At 46.2% G+C, this 16041-nt stretch overlaps 1 protein-coding gene across 2 annotated transcripts in view; it reads left to right on the forward strand.

The window, feature by feature from the left end:
* Window positions 1–15838, forward strand: part of FAM107A (family with sequence similarity 107 member A) — a 30106-nt gene extending 14268 nt beyond the window's left edge. For both annotated transcript variants that reach the window (XM_030501843.1, XM_030501844.1), the window contains 3 exons: window positions 7848–8022; window positions 11168–11324; window positions 12497–15838. In XM_030501843.1, coding sequence (XP_030357703.1) covers window positions 7848–8022; window positions 11168–11324; window positions 12497–12604 — 440 coding nt within the window. In that variant the 3' untranslated portion in view covers window positions 12605–15838. The remainder of the gene's footprint in view (window positions 1–7847; window positions 8023–11167; window positions 11325–12496) is intronic.
* The last annotated feature ends 203 nt before the right edge of the window (window positions 15839–16041 follow it).

Raw genomic sequence — 16041 nt, forward strand, 5'->3', positions numbered from 1 at the left:
TTAGTCTGTGGTGCACACATGGTTACACACAGTGACTTTGGACCCTGGTTTAAATGTTATTTGAGATATCTTGTTACTTTAATACTTCAGTATCTGGTTGAGAAGCTGTCACTCTGCTTCTGCCTTCCAAAACGGACCTGTATCCCACAGGAAATGCCCTTAACTGTAATTCAGACCTTCTTGCAGAGGCATTGGGCTGGACAGGGGGCACTTGGCAATACAGTCCCTGCAATTCAACATGGGAGGATTTTCTCTGCATTCCACAAAATACCTTTGAGCTACCTTAAAACATTCATTAATGATTGATGCATGTCTCTATCATAGGCAGACAAAAGCACAGGGCAAATATTTGGTGAGATACTAAAAGTAAGTTTGGGATTATGGAGAAAGACTGTTAAGCATCTGTCACTGCTTAACAAAACTAAACATGCCGCTCGCAATAGGCACAGGACTGACGTCCCTTGGTGATTGCTAACAGAGTGGGATCCCAGCCTTGTTATCTTTGCTTATCACAGTCCAAGGTAATTAAATGAAATGATTAACCAGCACACCCAATCCTGCCTGCCTGCAGGCAGAGGGGAGCTTGCTGCTGCCTGACTGTACAAGCATTTCCAGCATTAGCCAACACAAAACAGGGAACCAGTAACTTCTGCACACCAGAGAGCTGAGCTAGCCCTAAACCTGCTGGGATTCCTCTCTTTCAAACACGTGCGTGAGTGCAGAGCTCAGTGGGTGACCACGGTGACACCTGGGGTCCTTTACATTTTCGGGTTATGGTGGATGGTGGTGTGTGAGCAGCCCGGGCTGAGCCCCGTGCCCACTTTATGCCCTCCTTAGGTTGGCACAGTGCTTGGCAAGGGTAGGCAGAACTGGGAGCACTGGCTGGACTGGGGAGATTGGTTATGCTGGTGGGAGAACACTGGCTGTACTGGTGGCCAGCCCCATCCCCAGCATGTGCTCAGCAGGGAGGTAAAGCAAGAATAGCGGCGACATGTGGAAGTGATGCCGGGAGCTGCAAGGCCATATCCCCCTGCCCCATTCCATATCTTCGTTAGGGATCTTTCCCTTTCCAACACCATGATCTCGTGGGGGTTATTCCTGAATGCCAGGGCTGAGCAAAGGCAAGGGGATCAGGGGCATGCACGCCTGCTGCCTCAAGGCAGCCTCTTGATAGCAGGGAACTGCTTCCCACGGCAGTCACATCAAGTTACGTTCACCCTATTGCATTATAAGTACCAGAATTAGCCTTGCTTAATTATTTAAAACTATAGATTAAAAGCAGACAAAGGCTCTTTGCCTCCTTTCCAGAGCACACGTATCACTTATCAGTGATATGGTCGCCTGGTGACAAGCAAGGGGGAGCATGCCAGGTCCATCAGTGCAAGATGTTCCTGAGCTGCCGGCATGGCAGGAACGAGAGGAAAATCACAGTGAGGATGAGAGCTGGTACATCTCATCCAGGGAAGGTAACGATTAGCATCTGCCAATCTTTGAGCTCACCATATTATTACTATTATCATCACCATCAACAGCATCATAGTTATTAACATCATCATCAGAGCATTAAGCCACAGCAGTCATTAAGCTAATGTGAAGGAATGACAGGTATTTTGTTCTGGGTTTGACTGTGTAACAGCCACACATGGATTACTTGGGGCAATACAGGGTGTTTTGCAGATTTGGCTGTGGGGACTCACCCACCAAAGAGCTTCCAGGACCTGCAAGCCTCCCCTCACAGAGCATCATTTAAGGGTCATCATTTAAGGCCAGGCTGGACAGGGCTTGAAGCAACCTGGTCTAGTGGAAGGTGTCCCTGCCCATGGCAGGGAGTTGGAACTGGATGAGCTTTAAGGTTCCTTCTAACCCAAACCATTCCATGGTTCTATGACCCGACCCTCTATAGCTGGCACCTGGGTGCCTCGCTCTGCCCTGAACCTATCAACCATGCAGAAAGCAGCTTCCAAAAGCAAGTGCCCAGCTTTGAGGTCAAACCACTTTGTCTTCCCAGCAGCAGATCCTCCAACAATGCAGTTGCACATCCAAAAATTGCTCTGGCCACACAAAGCTTTGGGGCTCAGAGACAGACACACAATTTTTTCCCTGCCTTATGATGCCAACCCCAGCTATTCTGTGTTTCTGAAATACAATTAATTAACATTAGGAAAATCACACAAATTAGCAAAAGCCATCAATTCAAGAAACCAAAATGACAAACTTTCAGCTTCATTCTTTGTAAGTCTTAATATACAGCAGTAGCTTTTCTGCCATTACACTCTCATGGGCAAAGCTGTAGGACCAAATCTCAGCTTCACATCAGACAGTAGAAATGCATTGACTGAAAGTTCATGTTCTAAAATGAAAAAAAAACCCCAATCTTAACTTTTAGTTAACAGGTAGAAGTGTGTGTGTATCAGTGCTTAAAAGGAACTGAGGCTAGTTTAAAGATCCCATGCCCTCTCCTGTCAGCCTTCCCAAGAAGGGTGTGGGGGATGAAACCCTCATCCCAGGGAGAGGAGGGCTCCCTGAGGAGTAGATGCCATAGCCCAGAAGAGGGAAGGTTCCCCCATGATTGCAATTAAATGTGTTAGAAACTCTTAGCATTTCCCAGGCTCAGGTTCCTTGTGTAAACAGCTTAAACCGGCTCTGCTGACCCGTGCTGTGTTGGTTTTGCTGTCGCCTTACTTGCAGGATGTGTATGACCAGCTTCTTTCAGCAGCCCTTCCTTAATCTGTTGGTTCTTTAAAAGAGATGCATTCATGAATAAACCCCAGGCATCCAGGAAACCAGAGGTTCTTCTCTGTAGCCACAGTTTTAAGTGATCATTTCTGCCCTGGAAACAGTTCCTTGGCTCAGTGGTTTTACAAATCCAGACCACGGCTCTGACCCAGGGCGTTCTGAGGGTTTTGCTCAGTCTCATCCCTTCTACCAAGTAACAGGGTTTCACAGAATTACAAAGAGCGGAATCCTCTGAGCTTGAATCCCACTCCCAGAATAAAGCCTTCTGCCTGTTTTTATGTGGCACTTCACAGAGGCCCATCCTCTGCCCAGGAAGGGGTGCCCATACAGTATCTTCAACAAGAGCAGTTTGGTCATCATCTGCCCCTATTGACGAACCTCTCCTGAGATGCTCTAGTTGGAAAATCAGTTCTTAAATGACACAGGCAGCAGAAATAAAAGATTATGAACTACTTTTGCTTTATAGATTTCAGCTAAAGCTAAATGCTGACACAAAAAGCAGCTGGCATCCTGCTGCACCCTCCATTCTCCCAAGCAGTCACAGGTGGGGAGGAGCCCAGACCTCCACCCAACAGCTTTGGATTAATTTTGTTTTCAATCTCTTTTGATTTTCCCTTTGTAAAGAACAGACTGAAGCCATGCAGGCAGCTGTAAGCAGAGCTGGACCCCTGTGGTTACCTGCCCTTTCCAGGGCTGTTAATCCCCTTAACATTCCTGAGGATTATTTCCATCCCAACAGGATGGTGGAACAGGCTGTCAGCCACAGCGCAGGGAACAGCACATGGCATGCAGTCGGGATGCAGAGGGGCTCACAGGGCAACCCATCATGGAGAGACAAGCCACTTAATCCTAAATAAATGCTCTGTGAAGCGCATGTCCTCCAAGTCAGGGTAAATCAAAGAGCAACAGCAGCAAAGGGAAGCATAGCTCAGCCCTGGCCATGACCGAGCCCCTGTGTCCAATGCCTATCCCTTAGGCATGAACCAGTCCAAGCAGCCCATTGTGGTTTATGTTCCTAGTAGGGTATATTTAAAGTATTACTTGGAACATTCAGGTTTTCAAAGGCATTTAATGTTGCACCAAAACTGCATGAAGCCCTGTGCCCCTAAAGATTGGGGCTGAGCATAATCAGAATTTGCCCCAGTATTGCAGACTGAGGATTCTTATCACAAGTTTCCCAGGAATTGGGGGATTTTTAAGCATTTCCAGGTGGTCTGATCAAGCATTTGGGCTCTGCTTTAGATCAGAATAGACCAAGATACTACAATGTCACTTTTCTCCTCCAGGCAGTCCCACACCCTAGGGCAGGAGGGTGGTTGGTCTCTGGAACATGTCAAAGATACTGAATATTCCTTATGGGGTCTCCTAGAAAACTAATTAAGACTTGGAGCTCATTTCACAGCTAAGGCTGGGAAAGAAGATAAACCCACGCGTAAAGTCCACATATCTGCCTGTGGCTCTGGCCTCCTCATCCAGGCAGTCTTGTTTTTTACTTACAGAAAAGTCACTTTGGTCACTTTTCTGTAAGTAAAGGTACCTTTCCTAGAAGCCTCAGGCTTCTAGAAATGAGAAAAGGGAAAATATTTAAAAGCAAGCAAAAGACTGAAGCAAACACAGCTATGTTTTACAAGCAACACTCCAAACAGATCTATTTGAAAGGTCACGCTGTTTTTCTGAGTACAGCAGAGGGTATTAAAATGCACATGTATTTTTTGTTGTTGTTCATATCTTGCCAAGAACAATATAAAAATGTCTAACACCTTTTGCTGATTTATGATGGTGACCAAAGAGGTGCCAGAGCAGAGCCTTGTTCATTGATCTACGGCTGAATCATGCAAAAACAGACATCCTGCTGTAAATCCACTGCAGAGACCTGGCTTGATTTATACCTCCGGCACTATAAATAATGACAAAAAGCAGCCTGATAGCAGTCTGTCTCCCCTTACAGGGACATGAATTACATCAGGTCTTGAAGATGATAGATCTACACGAGAAACATTTTGCGCTGGGACCCTATCTGCCAACCTGCAGGAGAAAGGATGCCCTGTCCTTACTCCCAGCATAACCCCAAGCCATGTTTCAGATGCACCAGTATTTTTACATTCTCATTTTTCTTTTTCTGCTCAATGCAAATGGAGGCATTCCTTAAATTGTTCCAGACTAAGGTCTTCTGAAGGTTTAAAATGCTGTTCTCATAGTGAGGTTCAAGTCTCCTTCCAGTCCCCATCAGGGGCAAGGTCAGGGCTTTGACTTTGTCCCCAGGGCAGCAATATGAGCCAAACCTTCGAGGCTGGTGTCTGCACACCCCTAAGCACATTTAGCACAGTGAAAAGCAAGCTCAGAGCTACCTGCTGTGTCCTGGCTCTTGCAGCATCATTCAGGCAAATTGCACTCATTGTGAGGACTTGTGCGTGCTGATTTAACAGCCCTGGCCAGAAATGCTTCCAGTCAGTTTCAGTTCCTCCCACTCCTTCCTTCCCAGTATTTTCTTCAATTATACTAGTTTCAGGGAAAAGTTCCCCATCTGCCTCCAGTAAATAGGGTGATAAATTGCTGCTGCTTTGCAAGCCTCAGCCATGCAATGTTAGATTGCTGCAGTCTGGAAATAACCACAAGACCAAACTGAAGGGTTGGATGACACAGCGAATAGAGTTGCACACTATTGGGTATTAGCCCTATGTGGATGTGGGAACAGCCTGCCCCAAGCAAATCTCCTGGGATCTGGGTCTTGTAAGCAGGGAAGAAGGGACTCTCTTGAGCTGCAAAAGGAAACCCCTACATCACAGAGGAAGGGGAAAAGAGCACTCTATAAGAAACAGTGCTGCACCGGCTGCCCCAAGTAGTGGAGCTTAGCAGCAGGGCCCAGGAGATACTTGGTATAGAAAAAACCCACCAAAGTCACTAGAGTTACAGCCATTTACAGCATCTAGGTTGGTCCTTCAGGCTTGATTGGCCACATGATCCTTCCATACTCACTGCCCACTGCATTATCCCTTGGCAGAGCACAATAGGCAGATTTAGGATGGATAAATCCAAGATCAATACCGATATGCCCCAGCTCTTCTGCTGTGCAGCAGAATTTGGTACCCAGCACACAGCAAGCGCAGGCATCTCTGTCAGTGGAGGTAGCTCTGGTCTAAATGATGGGACAGGAACAGTGGGAAAAGGGCAACAGGACACCACAGAGACATTGAGGCTAGTTTGTCACTAGAGCTGTCCAAAAATGGTGTTTCCATTAAAAACACCTGGCATTTTATTTAAGTTTCAACATGGAAAGACTTTTTTGCTTGAAGAATGAAGACATTGCTTTGCCATTTGAAATGGGAGCTCATCCATTTCATTCATGACAAAACAAACCTTTGCTTTTGTACCTTCCTTCCTTGGCTTTTGTCTGTCTCTTCTATGAAAAAAAGACCAAAAAAGGGAAGAAGTAGAAGGAAAAAAATAACCAAAGTAATATTACCCCAGTGAAAACCTGACATGTTTTCTCATTGTTCAAAACCTGGCTTTCATCGAACAAAAATTAGCCATGAAATTGTGCTGCCGTAACCCTTGGCTGTTCTTCAATCCCTGCATCCCTCTGGAAGGCAATGCTGAGTCCCTAGTTTCAACCTGTGGAGTCCAGCCCTGCAGGTGTTTGAGTCAGCCTGGCACTTGCCATCAAACATCAAACCACGCCACCTTCCTTCTGCCAGCACTGATGTGTGATCCTAGGGGAAAATAACTTGATACAAGAAACCACTGGTTCCAGCTTCCAAGCGCCCTCTAAATATGTACTGAACTATTCACCCCAATTACACTCGTGTAATGGGCTCTGATTTGTTTTCCTTTGTTCCCCAAGCAGTAGGGCACTGCCCACATTAACATTCAATGAGAAGTTGTTTGATATTGAATCATTTCTTCAGCAGTATTATTCCTTACACAATTCTGTTTGATTGCAATCCACTTCACATTTGATAAGTACTTATTGACTATGAAAGAATAACCTAGACTGCTTTCCCTTGTCTTCTTTTTTATTGATTTCTCCTTTAAAAGAAAATGCTTTATTCCTTTTATACGTGAGATTGCAATAAGGGAATGAGGCAACATTACTGAACAACTGTTTTCCTTGCCGTTCCACTAACCCATACAGCTTCACCCTAGGCCCCCAAAAATACTGTAATAACAAGACACTTAGAGACATGGAGCTGACTATAGCCTTTTCCTGGGACTTTTTGTTCTTACTGGTAAACTTCCAAATTGTTCAAGTGAATAGTCAGGAATAAATTGCTCTTTCTGAGCCCCTGATTAGACCGTACATTGAATAATTGTTGGCAGCCCCACTGTGCTCTGTATTTAAAGACACAGCCCACTGCATGCTGTTTGTCTTATAACCTGTGCTTTGCACTCACTTTATATAGGGCTTTTGTAAAGGGGAAATATAGAGCACTTGGAAAATACTAACAGTGAACATGCCCCGTGGTTTGCCTGAAATCCAAGCTGCCATCACTTTCGAAACAGTGGGCTCTTGTTCTTACATCCACAAGGCACAAATTATTACAGCACGATCACATACTGCATGGGCAAATTATGCTTTTCTTAGCATTGGGCTCAATCCTGATTATTAGGGCAACAGGATATCAGCAAAATCTTTCCTTGACAAGAGGTTTCAGACACAGCAGCACTTCTTCAGCCGCATGTTTTGGAAGCCCCTCACACCTCACAGCATCCCCTTGTGCTAAGGGACCAACAGCCTCAGCCAAAAGGACCAAAGCAGCATCTCAGCACAGTCCACATCCATGGCTGTTTCCAGTGTTAGTTAGACCTATCTTGCATTAATTAATCCTTGGCACTAAACACTGCAGCCACTAAAGCAAGCGGCTGGCAAGTGATTTTAGTGATCTAATTAATACATGTCTCATCAACAACACAAAGGGAATATGTTTTAAAGCCTCTAAAAAACCCTCAGCAGCACATGGAGGCACGTGCACACAGACACTGACACGGGTATCAAGCAGCAGGGCAGGCATCATCTCTTCTCCTCTGTCTTGCCCTGGGGTTAGGAAATCCAGAGGTTTCCCACACCATAGCAGGGAGAGACTTCTCATGCAAACACCTCTCTTTTCTTCCAGCATCGATGTACACTGAAATACAGCGGGAGCAACCAGACACTGGGAATATCCTGACTCACCCAGACTACATAGATGGAAACCCAGACCTCATCAAACCTAAAAAGCTCCTAAATCCTGTAAAAGCCTCAAAGAGCCACCAAGAGCTTCACAGAGAGCTGCTGATGAACCACAAAAGGTAAGAGGAAGTGCTGGAGCAGTCTGAGAGGTGCTGAGCCATCAGAGCTCAAGTGCCATAACAGCCTGTGAGTTGCAAGGGCACAATAAACCCTTCCACTTGCAGCCAAACAGAGGGTAGAACTTGCTGTAGCCCTTTCCTCTTTTCTCTGATGTGACAATTTGTTTTAAACCAAAAGCAGAATGAAAAGCCCTCTTCTCTGCCATAGCTAAGCACAGGTTAGCACCTCTCAGAGCTGCTTGCTATTTCCACCCACCCTGAGCCACAAGTAGCAGAAGATGCGAGGCATCCCTACAGCCACTTTCTTGGTGTCCACATATATTTTCTCCCTGGTCCTGGTTTTTCTATCTCCATCACTGATTTGCCAAGTATAGCATTCCTGTGTGCTTTAAGGTCAACTCAGAGGCAGTAAGAAGTGCAGGCTGAATGGAGGAATCAAAAGGGAACACACCACGGTGAGATCATCATACAAGGAGGAAGCTAATCACTGTCTCCCTAAAAATCCAATGGGTAAAGATAGGCTAGAATCCACATTCCTGACCTTCTACACCATAACCGTCATTTAAGTTTTTGGGGATAGAAATACCACACCAGGAAAATTACATCAGTGACCGAGAACCTATAATCACATCATTCTTTTGCAGCAAATGTTGGAACATCAGTGCAATAAAAGCATATTCAGTTCAGAGGCTTTTAAGCACAGCAAGAAATCAGCTGGCTTTATATTGGCATTTTCTGAACACCCTGAAACACTGTGGCACGATAGCACTTTGGCCATCTAATTAAAAGGAGCACAGCCTCTCCAAAAGGATACAGTCATCATGAGAACCAGACACATATTTTAACTCAGCGAACAATCAAGCCTGGCAGCAGGGTGCATTAATCAATACTGGCACTGCCTGGGCTTGGTTTTGATTTGATTTTCCCAGAATCAGAAGAATTACAGGGCCCATTCTGCATAACAGAACTCAGGCTGTTCTCCGACATCAAGGCAGAGGTAACTAAGTCAGCCAGATATTTTTAAAATGCTCTGGCTTGAGAGTGACCGTATCCTGCCTGGTGGTGCTGCTCAGTGTAAAGGCTCCCCCACCAGCATTGGCTTTCATCCCACAGAACAGTTATTTCAGTCTGAGCATGATGGAATCAAGAAATCCCTGCAATAGAGGGCACAGAGACGAATGGAGGCAGACAGGGTGCAGACCCCATGGCGTCAGACTGAGCTGAACTTCAAACAGCTAAACAAGAAGTATACCATCACTTTGCATTCTAGTTCGATGCCTGCCACCACATCACATCCACATGTGCCATCAGCAAGACTGCAGCCATCCTGCACCTCCTGACCCCTCTGCTTACAGTCCCGTACATCTCAGACACCAGTTTAAACCCACTTTGGCTCTGGCTTCCAAAATATTCTTCAGCAAACAAACCCTACTGCAAACAATAATCCATCATCTCTGGTTTCTTGTCACTCTCAAACCCACCAGTTTTGCTTCCTGCTACATGTTATTATAGAGGGAAAGAGGGGAGAAGGGAAGACAGGATCTACAACTTGCTCCTGTTTCTGCTTTGCCATTGTTTTTTCCCCTTAAGCAGCAGGGAGAAGCAACTCAAATCAGCATCTTGTGCAACAAAACTCTTATCTTAGTCAACACCTCTGGGTACTAACAACACAGGCTGATTAAATCAAAGAGTAATAACAAATCCACAGGTAACACTGCAAGCTGTGTCTCCAGCAAGCCAAGGCAGGTTTGCCTTCTCTCAGGCCTTGGGAAAAGGATTTCTACAGCATCCAACTTCTTCCTGCCTTGAAAAAACATCGTGAAAGCTCTGGGGCCAACGCTGTGGCTACTTTCACTGATTTTGCAGTGAACTTTGTCGTGTCAAAAAGCAAAAAACCCAAATTACAACAGGAAGCATCATTAAACATGCCACTGGAAGGATTCAAGCAAGCCGTTAGCACAGACATGAGTAAGTACTCTCCTCACCTCAAAACAGACCTTCACCTACAGGAACAACAAACACCCCACATTTTACAACAGGACTTGTAACTATTCTCAGCCCATTGAATTTAATAAGTGTTAAATACAGTCCATGAAAGTGGTCAGGCCCCACTCCTTCCCCATGTGTGACATCTCTGGGGTCTTCAACACCTTTTCCTCAAAAATACAACTTCAGCCAATTACTTCCAGTTCTGTGTTTTCTTGCACAATTACTTACATTCCAGCTGCTGTTGCAGAAGATAGATGTGTCAGTGCAGCCTTCACCACTTCATAATAATCTGTTCTTCAGTGAAGTTGCAGTTGCATTAAAGTCTCCCCTGAATTCAGCAGATGTCCAACTTCCCAGCAGCTTCGGGATTTGCTTCTCTCTGGATGGGGCTCAGCAGGGCAGAAAGTCACCACTTTCAGTGAACTTTTCCCATCTCATTGCCTGCATGTCCCGGCCGTGACTCCTTCCCTGTGATCCCACCTCTCACAGAACAGGGCTTGGAGCAGCCCTTATCCATCTGAGATGCTCCGGAGCAGCCCCACTTCATCTGGGATGCTTTGGGCGGCTGAAGAGGAGCCAGGCGCAAAAGCTCTGGCTTCCAGAAGAAAAGTCCTGGCTTCCAGCAGAAAAGGACGTTTCATTTTGGCTTCTTGACCCAAACTCTCCATGTCACCAGGGGGATCGCGAGCCCTCAGCTCTGAAGCAAAGCTGGGATGCAACAGGGAGGAATGGAACTGCCGGGACAATTACTGCAGATCAATGACTACCCCTGCTGGTGGAAAAAAAATCGTCATTACTTAAAATGCCCTCGACGCAGCTGAATCTGTCACCGACATCGTTAAACTGGCAATAGCAGGAGCCAGGGAAGGACCCATTTCCACACCCGACCCTTATGTACCACCTCAATGTAATGGCATTAGCAAGACTTCCAGCCCCATACGAGGACAGCAAACACTGTGCCCGCTCAAGGCAGGCAACCCCAGGAGCCATCCCAGCAGTAAGGTAATGCCCTCAAAACGTTGTGGATGGATTTGTGGACCAGGTCCCTGATGTTTCAATTTAGGACTGAGACGACTTTTTAGGTTTCTGGGCTGCCAGTGGCTACACCATAGGGTGCTAGTGCTTTTGCCCTGATTGATCTGCTTTTTATCCACAGAGGTTTGAGCATGGAGAGCAAGCCAGAGCTGCAGCGGGTGCTCGAGCACCGACGGCGAAACCAGCTCATCAGACAGAAGAAGGAAGAGGAAGAGGCAAAGAAATTGCAATGTCCTTTTGAAAAAGAGCTATTAAAGAGGCACCAGAGGCTGGATCAGGTAGAACTGAGTTTTCAATCATCCTTAGGTTATCCTAATGACCCTGCATAAGGCACAGAACACAGAGGAGATAGGTGGGCTGAGGCTCAAAACAAGGTATAGCATTGCTACCCGTCCATAAAAAGGGAGACACAGTCCATCCTGCAGCACCTTCGTCCTCACAGTGGGATCCACCTCATTTGGACCATCTCACCCAGGACCCCCTCCACACACCACTGGCCCTGGGTCTCCTCCAGGTCTCAAGTGGTGTCTTTGGGGTGTGCTTTCCAGTTCAACGCACCCCAAACAGCATGGGGGCTGTTGCAGCACCCATCACAGGGGCACTCAGGACCCTGGGGTGCGGGGTGAAACACTGTGGAAGTGCTGGAAGGTGCAAATGCTGCTGCAAATGCTGCTGCAATCACACCCAAGCTGCTTTTGGGAGCAGTTTCTGGAGTGTTCCCTGGCCAAAAATATGCCTGGGGAAAGCAATATTCAGCATAGGTGCTCGTCAGCAGCAGAGCCATGCCCCTGCCCCTCTTACCCAAACCAGTGCAAGCAGCAAGCAGGCTTGTTGCCACTGAAAATGAAGTCATTCCCTGTCCTACTTGCCAGTATTTGCACTGCAAGTGGATGAAACTAGTTTATTTGATGATACAACAGCTCCCTTGCAATAACATCAGCCAAGAGGAGATGACGTGAAAAATCAAAGCCCAGCACTCTTAGAGAAGAGCCAGGAAAATGAAACAAGGTGGTTTAGGGGCAGATCCATAAAGACTTTGCAGATAAAGGTGAATATAAGGACTTACCTACCCCCTTTAAACAATAACTTAATGCTGAGAGGTTTTCTCAGGCTCACAGGCTTCATCGCTGGGAAGGATTCAAACCTCCTCTTCCCTCCTCCATGCCAGGTCTGAAGTGAAGCGCTCCCTTGCTTTTCTGCTGGAGACATTCTCCCTGGAGGAAAACAAAATGAATTAATGTTTCAGTGGGCCAAAGAAAGAGATTAAGGGTGGACATGGCTCTGATATAATGGTTTAGGAAAAGAGAGCACCCATGTACTCTATACACTCATTCAACTTTGGGCAGTAATAACTGGACACCCCTCAAAAATGAAGCCCACCGTGTTAATGTAGCTAATGCACTTTTGTCCTTTAGTATGCACAGATAATAGTGACTCTTCATTCTTACAGTTGGAGAAAGAGCAGGAGAAGCAGGAAGACCATGCACCAGAATTCATTAAAGTCAAGGAAAACCTGAGAAGAACATCGGCGGTGACTGGGGATGAGAAAGCAGCATAGCTTCTGCCAAAACTCAGCGGGGATCCTGCCAAGGCCGGCGCTAACACACACATGCTGACATCTCTGTACATGGTGGACATTCACAGTCACATCGTTGGGGCTACTTATGGTTATTAACACTTGCTCCAGTAGAAGGCACAAAAGAGGTTTTCCCAGCCCAGGAAGGTATCACTGTGGAAAAGGTGCAGTATTCACTGAAGAAGTACTCACACAAGGAGATGCAGAAAGAAATGATGTTGTTTTCTCCCCAGATTGTGGGTGCATGCTAACCTCCAGCTAACTCTTGGTTAACCCTAGAGACACAGTGACTGTTTAAGCCAGGGAAGCCTGTGGAGGGATGGTTTGGGGGATCCCTGCTTCTTCCTGGAGGCAGGATCATCAGGCATGGGGTAACAGGAGGGCAGCTGCAGGTCTGGAACCTCCTGGAAACCTGGTGTGAGAACTAAAAGGGACAATCTGTGTATTACTGAGAACAGACCCAGTGACCACAATGGTTTTCCCAAGGGTCACTGTCAAGCCTGGCTGAGGCCATGTCCCAGCAGCACAACCCTACTATTAGAAAAGTCAGCCCTTGTGTGCTCACACCAATGCAGCACAGGAGGTGCAACTGTTCTTCATGAGCACCTTTAAACTTCATTTCAAACCTGTTTGAAAAGAGCTATTTAGGCAGCTGCATGCTCAGGCAGGAGATACATTGGGCTATATCATCAATGCCCCAAGTGGGAAAGCAAAGGTTGGGTGTTCTCAGCATAGGTGTACATGGAAGTGTGCAATGACCAGACAGCAGATCCCTGTGGATGTAGCAGACAGACAAACTGCTTCTTGCCCCTGAACTACTGAGCTCCAGCCCCCCACCCAGTGGCTGGACATGAGCTACCATAGGAACCCACAAAAATATGTCCTGTGATTGAGAGGTGGTACTGATTGCATTAGGTACTGATGCAAAAGTATGTCAGTGCTTCTTTTGCCCTTTTCCAGAGGTCAGAGTTGCTTCATTTCAGTTGCCATCTTACAAAGATCTAAAAGTCTTCTTGTTACTGGTATAGCAAAGCTGAGATAGGCTGCTCAAACTCAGGTTGGACGGGGCTTGGAGCAACCTGCTCTAGTGGAAGGTGACCCTGCCCATGGCAGGGGCTTGGAACTGGATGAGCTTTAAGCTCCCTTCCACCCCAAACCAGTCTGGGATTCTAGGAGATAGAGGGTGCATTTGTACCATGTATGGACAGAGCCTACCACAGTTATGGGACACGCATGCCTTGAAGCGTCTACATCTAGAGCTAAAATTGCACCTTCAGGAATATCTCAGCTTCTTGCTTCTCACATCAGCACTTACACAAAGCCTAAACAGCATAACTTACCAACTGCCTTTGAAAACTGGCTCACACTGGAACAATGGCAAGCCTCAATGGACTTAGCTGGGAAGGAAATACCTGGTTAAACAATATCTACTATCCACATCTTCAGTGGATCCACAAGTAAATTAAGGGAAACTGGGTCTTTATAATATATTTATTAAAAGGTTATTAATCCATTCCCTAATCTCTCTGGTCCAGTGGGGGTGTTTCACTTCAGAGGGATGTTGCTCTACCTGACAGCTTGAGTCACATCACGTGTCAAGAGCAGTGATAGAGGTATGGGGCTTCTGCAACTACTAGAGCCCTTAGCTCAGTTTCAGTCCCATCTCACAGCACTGTCTCTAAGAGAGTTTTTAAGCCCCTTGCTCATCATCCAGTGCATATAGTCACTATGGTGTCAAACAAGATCTGACAGGATCAATGATGTCCGTTCTAACTGTGAAGCTTTTCTTATAGGTTATGATTAAAACCATGAAGAAGGAGCAGCAGCAACCATTTTTTAGGGGGGGGGAAAAGCCAAATTTCTCCAAGAAAAAAGGGTGTTGCTAAGGATGCTTGTACACAGCTGTAAAGAATGCTGCATGATGCTCCATAGACAACATCAGTTTAAACCACAAACCAGAATTACAGTGCTGGGTTTTGTGAGAGGTTACAACAGAGATTAAGCAACCTTGATCAAAGAGCTCAAAAAAATTCAGCAAATTAATGTGTAATTTTGCCACAGATGGAAATGCACTGCAGGAGAGGCAATCTGTCACTCCATATGCACTAGTGAAATCAGTGTTATCAGCTCACCCAGGCTGGGATGGGGGCATTTATGCAAGTCCTTGGGTGGGAGCCATCCAGTAAGGGTAAGCTGAATGCTCAGATCAGCACTGAAAAGGTTGAAAACATTTTGCTGTGGTCTTCTTGAGTATAAAAACATTATCTGGAAATAATAATTATAATAATCCAAGATGTCTCCCTTTGATGTGGTGTGCACCAAGCACATGTGGGGCTGCATTCCAATGCAGTCTGTGATTCCTAAGGGGCATCTGGGTCATTTTCAGTGCATGTCCAGAAGGGAAAGAAAGGACCAGGTCACATTGCCCTAACACAGGCTGAGCTAATAGAGCCACAAGAATTCCTTACAGTGGTGGAGACGCAGCAGAAAGCCCTGACCCTGAGCCCACTAGGACCTTACAGGCTGTGAGCTGGTACCCAGCCACACATCCATACAATGACCCACCAAACCAGCCACTGGCATCTTCCATGGGGCCAGGATGGGCTGTGGCAGCCCCATGGCACAAGCAGGACACACGGTGCTTCATTCCTGCCTCCAGCCCTCCCTAACAGCACATGGGAAATGGCTTTTACCGTTCAAGCATCTTCCAACACAGCTCTTCCACCCCTGTGAACTGGGAACCACCTGGGCTCAGAACAGAGCCTGCACAACCTTCACCCTTGCTCTTGTGCTTCATGGCATGGCAGCATAGAGGTGGCACCCAAAAAACCACCACTATAAGCATCACCAGGAAGATTTGGGGGTATCTGTGTCTCTTTTTCTTTTAAATTAATTCCTCCCTATGCCCCTAAAACACATTCCTGACTAAACATGGTGTATCCAAGAAGATACAGGTTATCAGAGTATTGATGGAAGACAATTTTTTGCACTGTGTATGTTGCCTATGTGGTATATAGTCTATATTCTGTGTTGGTGTTTATACATTTATATGAAATTATACGTCATGCAACTCAACTGACGCTGTTTAATGTGGATGCTTCTGGAGAAATAAACTAAACAATGATTGTATATTTTGCTCTCTTCCACAACGAACTGAAAAAGCTCCGAGGATGCAAGAAGACAACAGCCAAATAAACTGAATGGACATAAAAATCAGTGAAGTCTGACAGAAACTCTTTTGTTAGTGCTGTGTTAACTTACTCATCATCTGTCCCCAGTGCTGCACCCACTGCTCATCCCCAGGCTTCATCTCAATTTGCTGAAAGTTTAAGGGCACATCAATTGTGGAATCAGGCTTTGTGCACTGAAACTTCCCATATGTTTGGTTTCTATCTGGCCACGGATGCCCACCTGCCTGG

Source organism: Strigops habroptila, chromosome 11, assembly GCF_004027225.2.
Source record: "Strigops habroptila isolate Jane chromosome 11, bStrHab1.2.pri, whole genome shotgun sequence".
Lineage (NCBI taxonomy): Eukaryota > Metazoa > Chordata > Aves > Psittaciformes > Psittacidae > Strigops > Strigops habroptila.